Source organism: Cololabis saira, chromosome 10, assembly GCF_033807715.1.
Source record: "Cololabis saira isolate AMF1-May2022 chromosome 10, fColSai1.1, whole genome shotgun sequence".
Classification (NCBI taxonomy): Eukaryota; Metazoa; Chordata; class Actinopteri; order Beloniformes; family Belonidae; genus Cololabis; species Cololabis saira.
In genome coordinates, this window is record NC_084596.1 from 8,811,207 (window position 1) to 8,825,685 (window position 14,479).

At 45.5% G+C, this 14,479-nt stretch overlaps 1 protein-coding gene across 1 annotated transcript in view; it reads right to left on the reverse strand.

The window, feature by feature from the left end:
- Window positions 1-4,695: 4,695 nt before the first annotated feature.
- slc39a6 (solute carrier family 39 member 6) overlaps window positions 4,696-14,479 on the reverse strand; it is a 33,632-nt gene continuing 23,848 nt past the window's right edge. The window contains exons 13-14 of the mRNA XM_061731655.1: window positions 13,298-13,488; window positions 4,696-5,392 (exon numbers count right to left, since the gene is read on the reverse strand). Coding sequence (XP_061587639.1) covers window positions 5,240-5,392; window positions 13,298-13,488 — 344 coding nt within the window. The 3' untranslated portion in view covers window positions 4,696-5,239. The remainder of the gene's footprint in view (window positions 5,393-13,297; window positions 13,489-14,479) is intronic.

The following is a 14,479-nucleotide window of genomic DNA, read 5'->3' on the forward strand; positions in this document are numbered from 1 at the left end:
CTTCCTGGACTCAAAAGACCAGGATTCCTTGCAAAATGAACATGCGCAGAAAACAAATTCCTGTTCCTTTTGATCGGGATATTCCGTTAGGTGTTTACATGACCCAATATTCGGGTTAGAAAAGGAGTAATCCAGGGGTCATATTCAGGTTTTTAAAACGGAATATGAGCAAATTCCGGTTATTCAAAGGGGTTATTGGTGTTTACATGACAGGGCAGCGCAGGTTTGATTCCCGGCCTGTTGCTCTATACTGCAATGTCTTGCCCCATTTCCTGTCAACTTACTTTCTAAATAAAGGCCACTAGTGCCACAAAAACCTTTAAAAACAAGTGTTGTCCTGAATTAATTGCCAGTTTGCTTTTTTTTTGGTCTTTTATTTTGTACTTGGTTTTGGGCGTTTGCCGTACTTCCTGTTTTATCGGGGGAACATGTTTGAGATTATCATTCCTGGATGATGGATGTGTTTGACGTGGGCGGTGGAAATGTAAACCGACCGAAGACTCTAACAACCAACGGACGAAGCGTCGTGGCACGTGACCCGTTGGTTTCCGAGGAGCGGTTTTGAGGCGTTTTTCTCTCGTGTGGCCATTTTGCTCCAGAAGCCAACGAGAACACGCCCACCACCTGTCAATCAAAGTTAGCTTCGGCTAGCAGCTCCTTCAGCAGACCGGTCAGCGTTTACAGCGAAATGAACCGTTTAATCTTGATTCTACAGCGAAATTAAAAGGCGTTTATCCGACGCCGGGTTAATACAGACCGCTGGTTGCTTCGCTAGCAACGATTACGGACCAGGAAGTGGTGGGACTTCGGCAGAAAAGGCGGGAAAATAATGTACATTCTTCCAGGACGTTACAGGAAAACAACCTGCAACTGTTTAAACTTCACAATAAACCAAAGGTTGGTCACAAAAATGAACAAAGACATCTTTCTAATATTATTGAAACATGTAATTGAGCTTTATTTCAGGATCTGTGGGAGAAAAATAGCTCAACTTAAGCAGTTTAGCACCAAGTCTGACATTTTTTAATGAGGCAAAACGTTGTCTGTGAGGTTTGAGACACTTGAGGGACAAAAATATGGTGCATTAAAGGAGGTTGGTTTATTTTGAAACAGCGAAACTCCAGATTGCATTTCTTAAAAGTTTGAAACAAAAAACAACTGTGACAGTAAAAGAGAGTGTTTCTGTTCACTACGTCTATCCAGAGTAGATGTTCAGATACCTTGGGTTTTATTTTTTTTTTCTTTGAAATTCCTGTTTTGCCCGTCTCTGTTCTGGTTTTTATTTTTTCGATAGTCCAATATTTTATTTTATGGGTTTTTAAATGTGAGACTAATGAGCCCTAAGCTGCTTGTATTAATACACCAATTTGAGTTCCTCGCCTCCTATGTGCATGTTGGATCTTTTCTGCTCTGCTGGTCATGTAGTGAATATCATACTAATACTTCTTATTGTACTAAGTTTAAGGCGTGTTACGAACCAGTCTTCTACCTTATGTACAGCGTTTGTTAGTTCGGGTGAGAAGATGTCAGTTTTTGAGCCGTGGGTACAAATAACTATGTCGTCTGCCTACATTTGATCAGAGATCTAAACATACTTTTGGGAGATCTTTCATAAACATTGAAAATAAAAAGGGGCCCGAGCATCGAACCTTGTGGGACACCAACAGAACTACTGGATGAGGGGATTTAGCCCAACTCACAGATGCACATTGTGTTCCGTTTCATAAGTTAAAGCATAATCAGCAAAATATCTGAGCTTAGTTAAAGGAACTTGGGGGTCAACTGTGCCTAAAACTTGTCCAATAAACACACGACCTTCTCAATAAACTTGGTGTGCCCGGCAAGCAGCGGGTGCAAAGAAACCGTGGTGCAGATATTTTATCTTGGATACGACCGGTAGAGCTAAAGAAACTGGGCCTATTTTGAGGTCCTGGCTATTAAAACGCTTGATAAGGTTAATGTTTTAGTTTATTTTTTCAAATCAACATTTGCCCCACCTCTAGAAAGTATAGCCTCGGAAGGACTTTGCAGCCTAAACATATATGGATCAGTTCATAAACTCTGCGACCGATTCACCGCCTGGAGACTCTAAACTAAAGTAAGATTGTGATTCTGTTTTTGTCGTCTGCCTACAATTGATCAGAGATCTAAACATACTTTTGGGAGTTCCTTCATAAACATTGAAAATAAAAAGGGGCCCGAGCATCGAACCTTGTGGGACACCAACGGAACTACTGGACGAGGGGATTTAGCCCCACTCACAGATGTATTGTGTTCTGCTTGATAAGTTTAAGCATCATTAGCAAAATATCTGAGCTTAGTTAAAGGAACTTGGGGGTCAACTGTGCCCAAAATCTGTCCAATAAACACAGGATCTTCTCAATAAACTTGGTGTGCCCGGCAACCAGCGGGTGCAAAGAAACCGTGGTGCAGATATTTTATCTTGGATACGACCGGTAGAGCTAAAGAAACTGGGCCTATTTTGACATCCTGGCTATTTAAAACGCTTGATAAGGTTAATGTTTTAGTGTATTTTTTCAAATCAACATTTGTCCCACCTCTAGAAAGTATAGCCTCGGAGGGAATTTGCAGCCTAAACATATTCTCAACATGAATAGATCAGTTCATCAACTCTCCGACCGATTCGCCGCCTGGAGACTCTAAACTAAAGTAAGATTGTGATTCTGTTTTTTTTTTTAAACGTAGACGGGATGATGGAGATGGCAAATACTCACCAATAGCTGTGTATTTCCAACACTGGCATCAGTATCTGACTTTCTCTTTCCCGATAAACCAGTTTAACATCTTCAACAGTGTTGAATCCTCATGTAGCCTTCAGTTAGAAAAAAAAACCTCCCAACACACTTTAACAACTTCTAAGTGTTCTTGATTTCTTCGTGTATCAAGTACAACGTGAAAAACTCGCCACAGTAAACCAGTAAATTAAAATCGTACATCCAGGTAACACACATGTAACAGGTGTAACACACGTAACACAGATATATATGACTTTGATTGAACGTTGGCTCTGACCTGCTGCAGAGCTTCATCATGGGTCTCAAACACAAGGAATGTTGTAACAAAGATTAACTTGAGCTGCCGTGTTCACGCTTAAAAAAAAAAAAAACATCTATATCCCTTCAGCGGATCTTTAACAGACATGAACAATGGTCAAATAAAAGAAAGAAAATAAGTTAACAAATGAGAGGAAATGGCTGTTCCCGGTCCGATCGTTGCACCGCGGGTCTCGGAGGAATTCTGATGGTTCTCTGGCGGCTTTGAGGTTCCGGTTCTGCTCAAGTTTTGCAACGTAACACTGAAGCTTTCCACAAACGTCAGAACAGTTCAAGTCCTTCAACGTCTTCATCATCACAGTAAAATGGTAAAATACAACACTGATCAAAACACTCGGAGTGCACGTCTTCTGAAAATAACATCTCCTAGAAAACTCTGCAGCAGTTCCCCTCCCGGCCACACGGGGGCGGACGAGCTGCACTGAAGAGGCAAGCTGCGCTGATTTAAACCTGTTTGAGGGTTAATTTAGTTTCACAGATTCAGAGACCGAAGAAAAACATGTTCAAATGAGCAGCTGGACACAAAACGACAAGTTATATCGATGTTATAAATATTACAAATGAAACAGGAGTGCAGCATGTAGAGGAATATAAAAATAAAAAGCGCGAGAGGAGGAGTGAAAGTGACCTGGACTGAAGTCTGCGGAGTCGGCCGGTCAGTGAACGCATCGTGAGCATCTTTTCTGGAGTAGGTGTCAGTAAACGCACCAACATAAAGTAGTGAGACGTACATTTTTCTCAGAGTCAGCGAAGGCATCGTGCGTATCTTTTTCTTTTTATACCGTAAAAAGATAAAAACAAAGATGGAAGTTCATACGGTTCGTACGGTGGAGACGAGCCAAATGAGCCGAAATACTCGGCACGACGGGTTTCTGCATGGACTGGACCGAAAATAAAGACGTTGTGCAGCAAAACTAGAACAAGAACCACGTTAGCATCTCTGGCCGTTTCCTCTCGCTCAAGAACGCCGTTGATAAAACCGTCTGCGAGCCTCTTGGTGGAACCCGGGTTTCCCTGGACGGACCTCCTGCCCTGCCGGCGCTCAAACCCGTCCTTTGAGGGTGTGACGTGTCGCTCACGGCCGTCTCTCGGACCGGCTCAGCGCTCCAGGACCCGGTTGGTGACCAAAAGGACGACCCGTTTAGTCACCAAGGGGACGACCTGTTTTGGTCGCCAAGGGGACGACCCATCTGGTGACCAAGGGGACGACCCATTTTGGTCACCAAGGGGACGACCCGTTTGGTGACCAAGGGGACGACCCGTTTGGTGACCAAGGGGACGACCCGTTTAGTCGCCAAGGGGACGACCCGTTTGGTGACCAAGGGGACGACCCGTTTTGGTCGCCAAGGGGACGACCCGTTTAGTCGCCATGGGGACGACCCGTTTGGTGACCAAGGGGACGACCCGTTTAGTCGCCAAGGGGATGACCCGTTTTGGTCGCCAAGGGGACGACCCGTTTAGTTACCAAGGGGACGACCCGTTTAGTCGCCAAGGGGACGACCCGTTTGGTGACCAAGGGGACGACCCGTTTAGTCGCCAAGGGGACGACCCGTTTGGTGACCAAGGGGACGACCCGTTTAGTCGCCAAGGGGACGACCCGCTTTGGTGACCAAGGGGACGACCCGTCGGGTGACCTTGGGGACGACCCATTTAGTGGCCGTAGGGAGGACCGGTTCAGAGGCGTTTACAGGCGAGACGGGTCTAAACCGGTGGCCGGTTCGGCGTCGCGGTGAAGCAGCAAAAACTCATCATCTACGAAGAAAACAAAGTAAAAACCAGACAAACGAGGAAAAGACTGAAACAAGAATCTGACAGAACCAGGAGCTCCGGAGGATCCAGGATCCACCGACACCCGGGTCCAGCACGGGCCTGACGTCCTCACGGGCGCCGACCAAGATCCGCCACAGGAAGTCCAAAACTACAGCTGTGAATGTGAGTCGTCTGTTTCCACGGCGGCAGACGGGCGGCGAGGTCGTGTCCCGCGGTTACCAAGGTTACCGTGGTTACCGCGGTTACCACGGTTACCTCGCCAATGACGTGAAAACTAAGAGCAAAGTCTTTCGAACCGTGATGACACAGAGACGCAGGAATGCATGCAGCTCCGACCCGGGCGATGCGGGGGGGAGTCCCCGACCCGGGACCTGGACCCCCGACCCGGGCCCCCCTCAGAACCCCAGGTTCAGCTGGATCCGGTGCTCGAACAGCGCGATGAGCAGCATGATGCAGAAGCCCAGCAGGATGCCGGCGTTCTGCAGGAGGAAGAAGCCGCAGTGGCTGAAGCCGTGGTCGCCGGCGTCGTTGTGGAGCATCTCCGGCACCTAAGGGTGGGGGGAAATGTAAAGGTACTTTATCTATATGGCCCTTTACAGCCACCTATAGGTGAGCCAAAGTGCTTTACAGAATAAAACGTACAGAAATACAACATACAATCATAAGACAGAGCAAAAAAATAAGTAGAATAAAAGAAAAAGAGTAAAAAGTGTCACCACACTACTAGGTATTAAAAGCCATTCTAAATAAATAGGTTTACCACTCCTGTAAAATTTGCATAAAACGCCTATCCAAGGCATTCCCAAAGTACCCAAAGAAAGCCGTTTTGAAGTACATGGATGGTTTTGGTCTCTTTTGAAAGGTAACACTGAAGTCGTTCCCCCAACTGTCAGAATCACTGTAAGTGCTACTAGCAATGAGTAATCTAAGGCCCAGTCCCAATCCCCCCCTACCCCTACTTTTCAGTCCTACCCCTAAATTTTGCGCGTTCCCGTGAGGGTAGTGGTGTCCCAATTCCTCTTTTCACCTAGAGGGAGTGTGGAAAACGAGGGTAGTGGCTATGAATCTGTCCCTACGGATCAAGGGTTTTCGGATGCTCACTAGGGCCAGAAAAATTTCCCAGAATGCTTTTCGTCGTAATTTACGGACTGAATCGAAAAAAAAAAAAAAAAAAAATGGCGGACATTTCTTATTTTTTTAGTGAATAAAATCAATATTTTGAGTTAGTTTTTGCATAAAAATGCCTTTTTGATTACATTTCTAGCGAGAAATATATATTTTACTTTCATAATATTCACTCAGTGAATGTACATAATCACTCGTTTGCCCGTTGTTACAAAGTCTTTTTCAAACCTCGCCACAATAAAGGCTTATTTATGGTTCTGCATTACACCAACGCAGAGCCTACGGCGTAGGTTACGCGGCGACGCGCCATACGCCGTAGGCTCTGCAATTTAATTTCGTGAATAAAGTCAATATTTTGCCTTTTTTCCTCAACATTTCAACTTTATTCAAGAAATTTTGACTTTCTCCTCGACATTTTGACTTTTTTCTCGAAATTGTACTTAAACATTAATCTCAACATTTTGACTTTTTTCTCGAAGTGCATAACGAAAAAAAAAATCTTCCTCCTCTAAAATATTATTTTTATTTTTCTGTCTGGCCCTAATACTCTTCCATACGTAACTGATAAAAACTTGTCCTAACGACATTATCAACTTGTCTGTCAAATTTGAAAAAACGATCAAAAATCACACCCAGATTTCTGACATAAGGACTGAAAGAAGAGGACAAGGCGCCAAAGCTAGTCGTAATATTACGAGAATAAAGTCGTAACATTACGACTTTATTCTCATAATATTACAACTTTATTCTCATAATATTACGTCTTTATTATCATAATATTACGACTTTATTCTCGCAACATTATGACTTTATTCTCGTAATTTTACAACTTTATCCTTGTTACGGACTCAGTAGACTGCTAAGCGATTTTTATGTTGTTGTTTGGAGCCCTTTGTGGCCGTTTATGTAAAATCGCCGAATTCTTACCCCATTTCCGGGTACGTCATTTCCGGTTACGTCACTTCCGGTTTAAACAGGAAGCGGAGCGGACGTAACGGTTTTCAGTTAACGGTTAACAGTTTTCTGTGTTTTTCTTCCTTCTCTATCTTCTTCTATGCCTCACTAAGACGCAATGTCTGTTAGTACATTTGTTAAAGGGTTTATATTAACATTTAGAGTGCATTATTTGCGAGTTACAGCCACGTTTATTTCGTAACTCATATCGGGTTGTATTATGGCCTTCAACATTACAGCATTTTCATGCATGTACTTACCTCACTTATCCTGCTGCGTTCCTTGACTGGGATAAAAGTGTTATTATTATTTAGTACATACTTTATATGTTCTTCCTGTTAAATGCAGTACAGGCAACCTAACTAATTTACTTACCTGTGTGTAATTAATTACTATATTTACCTGTTTTACCTGTAATTAATTATTATACTTACCTGTTGCCTACCTTTTGTACTTATATTTAATATACATATATTTTGCAATATTTTGTGTTGCAGTTTCACACTGTGGTTCGATAAAGCTTCCAAAACAAGTCCCGGCTTCAACTGGATTTATTGGACTCTGTGTTTAACTGACTGGGTAACCTAACGCTGGTGAGACCAGAACAGTGAAAAGACAGCTATACAGTGGGCTGTGAAGAAAGAGGAGCCTGTGAGGATCCTTAACACAACACGCTGTCAGCAAGCAAACCTCCATTGCTATCTCAACTCAAACCAAGTACCTGCTTCCACATCCAACACCGTCATGTCTACGCCCCATCGTGATGATGGATCACAGCATGATGACAAACGATCCAGAAAATCAAGCAGATCAAGCAGATCAAAAACATCTTCAATCTCCAGCCACAGCATCGTGGTCGTTCAAGCAAGAGCTAAAGCAGAGGCAGCCAAAGCTAGAGCTGCCTTTGCAGATAAAGAAATAGAGCTAAAGACTGAAACAGCTCGCCTTCAAGCCACCCTAGAAGCTATGCAAGAGAAAAAAGAAATGGATGCTGCTTTAGCCGAAGTTGAAATACTCGAAGCAGGCTTATTGGAAGTAGATTGCAAGTCACGTAAAAGTGAGCCTATACCTGTTCCTCTCAACCAACGGCTTCAGCGCACAGCTGACTACGTGCACGACCAGGCCAGCATCGATTTCATTCCTCAGCCAGCTAGATCAGATAACAAAGGCATGACTTTCTACCCGCTTCTTGTCGCTGGTCAACCATCGCACGAACCTGACACTGGTCAAGACAATCAGCAATACCAGGTTCTAGGTGGATTACGCCAGCAGCCAGTCACTCCACAACAGCAGTGTTATTCAGCACACAGCTCTCAGCCTGGAGCCCCTCAGCCTGGTCCTTCACAGCTCCAGCAGCAGCGCGAAGACGGTCGGAAGGAATGGCATAGAAATCAGCCTGTCACCTACCAACCCTACTACAGCCCTTCTGTGCCTCCTAACCAAGGTCCCCAGACCACCACTCTCGATCTCGTCAAATGTATGGCCCGTTCTCAGCTGGTAACTACAGGGCTAACTGCTTTCGACGATAAGCCAGAAAACTATTGGGCCTGGAAATCGTCATTCCAGAACGCTATTGCTAACTTAGACCTCTCACCAAGCGAAGAGCTCGACATACTCATTAAGTGGCTTGGGAAACAATCGTCTGAGCATGCACGCAGGTTAAAGGCTGTTAATATGAGAGACACATCTAGAGGCTTAAGGATGACATGGGAAAGGCTAGAAGAGACATATGGTTCACCCGAGGCCATTGAACACACTCTCTTCTCCAAGCTAGAGAATTTTCCGAAGGTGTCATACAAGGACCCGCATAAACTCTTAGAGCTAGCTGACCTGTTGATGGAGGTGGAAGCTGCAAAGTTGGATGGCATCCTGACAGGACTTTCATACCTAGATACCTCCAGAGGAGTCTGCCCGATAGTTGAGAAGCTGCCATTCGGCATACAGGAAAAGTGGAGAACGGTGGGTTCAAAGTATAAGCAGCAACACAATGTTCCTTTCCCCCCCTTCAGTGTGTTTGTGGATTTCATCCGTTCCGAGGCTAGAACACAAACAGATCCCAGCTTTAACACCACATCCTTCCAACCCATATCAGCGAAAAGAGACAAGGCAGACAAGTATATTCGGACACCTGTAGCAGTCCACAAGACCCAAGTTTTTCCTGCAGAGAAAAAAGGACACTATAAAAGAAATATAAATATTGCCAAACATTGTCCTATTCATGACAAGCCTCATTCACTGAAGAAGTGTAGGGCCTTCAGAGAGAAGAGCTATGAAGACCGCAAACAATTTCTAAAAGAGCATTCTATATGCTTCCGGTGCTGCTCATCCACAAGTCACCTCGCCAAGGAATGCCAGGTGGAAATACAGTGCAACGAATGTGAAAGCAACCGTCACGTTCCAGCACTCCATCCAGGCCCGGCTCCTTCGAAACCAAGGTCAGATCCCCCTGATTCAGAGAATGGCGGGGAGTCTGACGAACCTGATGTTAATGAGGTTACCACTAAGTGCACCGAAGTGTGTGGAGATGGAGTGAGCGAGAGAGCATGTTCAAAGATATGCCTCGTCAATGTGTTCCCCAAAGGACGTCATGAAGTGTCAAAGCGTATGTATGCCATACTAGACGACCAAAGTAATCGGTCCTTGGCTAGGTCCGAATTCTTTAAGCTCTTTAACATCACGGGAGATGCACAACCTTACACGCTGAAGACATGTGCAGGACTCAAGCAGACAGCAGGCAGAAGAGCCTGTGGGTTTATAGTTCAGTCAGTGGACGAGAAGATCAGTCTCCCACTTCCAACGCTTTTGGAGTGCAACCAGGTCCCGAACAACCGTTCTGAGATCCCCACATCAAATGCAGCTCTCTATCACAGTCACCTGAAACGCATTGCCGGAGAGATTCCTCCTCTTGATTCAGAGGCCAACATACTTCTACTGTTAGGAAGAGATGTGTTGCGACTGCATAAGGTGCGAGAGCAGATTAATGGTCCCCATGATGCTCCCTTTGCTCAAAGACTCGACTTAGGATGGGTCATCGTCGGTGATGTGTGTCTTGGGGGTGCACACAGGCAATCTCAAGTGAACACCTTTAAGACCTCTATCTTGGATAGTGGCCGTCCCACTTACCTCGAGCCATGCACCAGCAAGGTCCAAGTAAAGGAGAACTTCAACTGCCTGTCCCTCAGTAAGGCCTTCACCACATGCCATTCACTGATTGATGCCGGAGAGAACCTGGGTCAGTCAGTCTTCCGTCAGTCAGCCAGTGACCACCAACTTGCACCATCTATGGAAGATTTGAGTTTCCTTCAGTTAATGGAAGATGAGTGCTATCAGGATGACTCTAATAGCTGGGTTGCGCCTCTGCCTTTCCGTTCCCTTAGGCAACATCTACCCAACAACAGAGACTATGCCTACAGTCGCCTCTCTTCACTTCGCAGAACTTTAGAAAAGCGGCCAAAGATGAAGACACAGTATCTTGAGTTCTTGGAGAAGCTGCTCATCAACCAGCATGCTGAGGTTGCTCCACCACTCCCCAAAGGCCAAGAGTGCTGGTTCCTTCCATCATTTGGGGTCTATCATCCCAGGAAGCCAGAGCAAATTCGCGTGGTCTTCGATTCGAGTGCTCTTTTTGAGGGAATCTCACTGAATGACGTGCTGCTTACTGGGCCGGACCTCAACAACAGCTTGCTGGGTGTGCTGTTAAGGTTCAGAAAAGAACTTGTGGCAGTTACCGCAGACATCCAACACATGTTCCACTGCTTCGTGGTTCGAGAAGACCACAGGGATTATCTCCGCTTCTTGTGGTACCGCGACAACAATCCAAGCAGTGATATAATAGACTACAGAATGCGCGTGCACGTCTTCGGCAACAGCCCATCCCCAGCAGTCGCGATCTACGGCCTCAGAAGAGCAGCCAAGCAAGGAGAGGCAGAGTTTGGCAGTGATGCCAGACAGTACGTGGAGCGAGACTTCTACGTCGACGATGGGTTGAAGTCATTCTCTACGGAAGCAGAAGCTATCTGTGTCATCAAGCGAGCTCAGGAAATGCTTGCTGCATCTAACCTTCGGCTGCACAAGATAGCGTCCAACAGAACTGCAGTCATTGAGGCCTTTCCTCCTGAGGATCGTGCTAAAGAAATTAAAGACTTAAACCTCCTCACCGACGATCTCCCTCTACAGCGAAGCCTCGGAGTGTCTTGGAACATCGCCACAGACACGTTCACTTTTCAGATCTCGGACGACGAGAAGCCAAACACCCGTAGAGGAGTCTTATCTACGGTCAACAGTTTGTACTACCCTCTCGGCTTCCTGGCCCCGGTCACTATACGAGGCAGACTTCTACTCAGAGAGCTCTCTAAGCAGGCTGATGACTGGGATTTGCCCCTCCCTGATAGCATGAAAGGGGAGTGGACGACATGGAAGACCTCCCTCCAAGACCTTCAGGAACTCCGGATACCATGACCTTATTCATCATTCTCGCTCTCTGATGCTCAAGACAAAGAGCTATTTGTCTTCTCCGACGCCTCTGTCCAGGCCATTTCAGCAGTGGTTTATCTGAAACTAACCACTGAAGATGGAAAGAGTGAAGTCAGCTTTGTCTTCGGGAAGGCTAGATTAGCCCCCCAACCAGAGATTACCGTTCCTAGGTTGGAGTTATGTGCAGCAGTTCTTGCTGTCGAAATTGCAGAGCTCGTGGTGGAGGAAATGGACTTGAAGTTCGATCGCATCACTTACTACACCGACAGTAAAGTGGTGTTGGGCTACATTCACAACCAAGCCAGACGGTTCTACGTGTACGTGAATAACAGAGTCCAGCGGATTCGACAGTCTTCAGCTCCAGAACAGTGGCGATACGTTCCCACAGAACATAACCCATCGGACCATGGGTTCAGGTCAGTCGCTGAAGCCTCCCTTAGCACCACAACTTGGTTGTCTGGACCAGCTTTTCTTCAGAACCCTTCTTTGCACTTCTCTGAACTTAAAGAAACTTTCAACCTCATCGACCCTCTCGCTGATAGCGAAATACGTCCACTGGTCACAACTAGTGTCACAGAAGTGTCAAAGAACCTGATGAGCATCGAAAAGTTTGAGCGTTTCTCTGCATGGAGCACACTCATGCCATCAGTCGCACGCCTAATCCACGTAGCTCGTTCTTTCACTCAGTTTATGCCAGACAATGCCTGCCGGGGATGGCACATCTGTCGTTCAGGCCCTACGGAAGAAGAGCTTGAGAAAGCTAAGATCATCGTGAAAGTCTCACCTAGCCAAGATGGAAGAGTGAGAAAGGTGGACGTTAGAGTCTTCAAAGACGGAACTCAGAAAGTATTCTCTCGACCTGTTACAGAAGTGGTCCTTCTTCTATCTCCAGAGGACTCCAAGTGAAGATTAGTGTTTATTGGGGTCATTAAAAGACCCCAGGCGGGGAGTGTTACGGACTCAGTAGACTGCTAAGCGATTTTTATGTTGTTGTTTGGAGCCCTTTGTGGCCGTTTATGTAAAATCGCCGAATTCTTACCCCATTTCCGGGTACGTCATTTCCGGTTACGTCACTTCCGGTTTAAACAGGAAGCGGAGCGGACGTAACGGTTTTCAGTTAACGGTTAACAGTTTTCTGTGTTTTTCTTCCTTCTCTATCTTCTTCTATGCCTCACTAAGACGCAATGTCTGTTAGTACATTTGTTAAAGGGTTTATATTAACATTTAGAGTGCATTATTTGCGAGTTACAGCCACGTTATATACGTTTATTTCGTAACTCATATCGGGTTGTATTATGGCCTTCAACATTACAGCATTTTCATGCATGTACTTACCTCACTTATCCTGCTGCGTTCCTTGACTGGGATAAAAGTGTTATTATTATTTAGTACATACTTTATATGTTCTTCCTGTTAAATGCAGTACAGGCAACCTAACTAATTTACTTACCTGTGTGTAATTAATTACTATATTTACCTGTTTTACCTGTAATTAATTATTATACTTACCTGTTGCCTACCTTTTGTACTTATATTTAATATACATATATTTTGCAATATTTTGTGTTGCAGTTTCACACTGTGGTTCGATAAAGCTTCCAAAACAAGTCCCGGCTTCAACTGGATTTATTGGACTCTGTGTTTAACTGACTGGGTAACCTAACGCTGGTGAGACCAGAACAATCCTCATATCATTATTATGACTTTATTCTCCTAATTTCCCTAATTTTTTTTGTCTAAGTTTGGCCCTAATTGTAGGGGGGTTAACATTTCCCTGACGGTTACTTAGACATGGTGGTGTTGCGGGTTGCAGCGCAGAGGAACGCCACCAGGGGGCGGCCTGGGGTCAAACTAACAAGAAGCTCTAGATCGGGGGGGCCTTGTGTGATGACGTCACTCACCATGTCCACCAGCGCCACGTACATGAAGAGGCCGGCGGTGAGGGCGAAGATCCAGGTGGAGACGTTCTCGGCGTACTGTCCGATCAGAATCCCCGTCACCAGGCCCAGGTACGCCATCATGGCCGACAGCGCGTTGTAGAGGATGGCCTGGCGCACCGTCATGCCCGCCTTCAGCAGCACCGCAAAGTCCCCTGGGAGGTACACGCGCTCGCGTTAGCACTCGTCAGAACCGGGACTGGACTCCACCCCTGGTACCGACCCAACCAATCCCAGTTCTGTTCAGGTTCTGTCAATTTGACTTTGGGTGCTTGTTGCTAGGCAACAGGTTGTCGTGGAAATTCAAATCTTCATATACTGGTCCCGCTGTGGCCTCTTTCTTTCTTTCTTTCTTTCTTTCTTTCTTTCTTTCTTTCTTTCTTTCTTTCTTTCTTTCTTTCTTTCTTTCTTTCTTTCTTTCTTTCTTTCTTTCTTTCTTTCTTTCTTTCTTTCTTTCTTTCTTTCTTTCTTTCTTTCTTTCTTTCTTTCTTTCTTTCTTTCTACGAAATGAGGGCCTTTTTTCCCCCTAAACGTGCCCCAAAAGTCACCAAATTTTGCACGCAAACCAGGCCTGGTGAAAAATGTGATATTTAATGGTTTACATTAATGTGCATGTCCTAATGGCTCAACAGCGCCCCCTTGAAAACTTTGCGCCTCAGGCCCCACAATACGGTTTGACGTACATGCACGAAAATCGGTACACACCTGTATCATGTCGCAACTAAAAGAAAAGTCTCTTGGCGCCATGGCCGAAACCGAACAGGAAGTCGGCCATTTTGAACATTTTGAATTAATCGCGTAATGTTGACGCAATTTATGCCATTCCTTCGGCAGTTAATACGGCCCGAACCGTAACGTGCACCCAGGTGTGTTATACATCAAAATGTGCGTCTCCATCCTGCGACGACGCGCATTACTTTTCTCTTTCAAAAGCGTTACCGTGCCGATGCTAGGACGCCAAAACGTGCGCCCCCCCCTTCATCTGATTGGTCCATATTTGATAGTTCCCCAAAAGTCACCAAATTTTGCACCAAGCCAGGCCTAGCGATACATTTGATTTCATGGTTTGCATTAATGGGCGTGGCCTTACGGCTCAACAGCGCCCTCTAGAAAACTTTTTTCTGCCATAACTTTTGAATGGTTTGA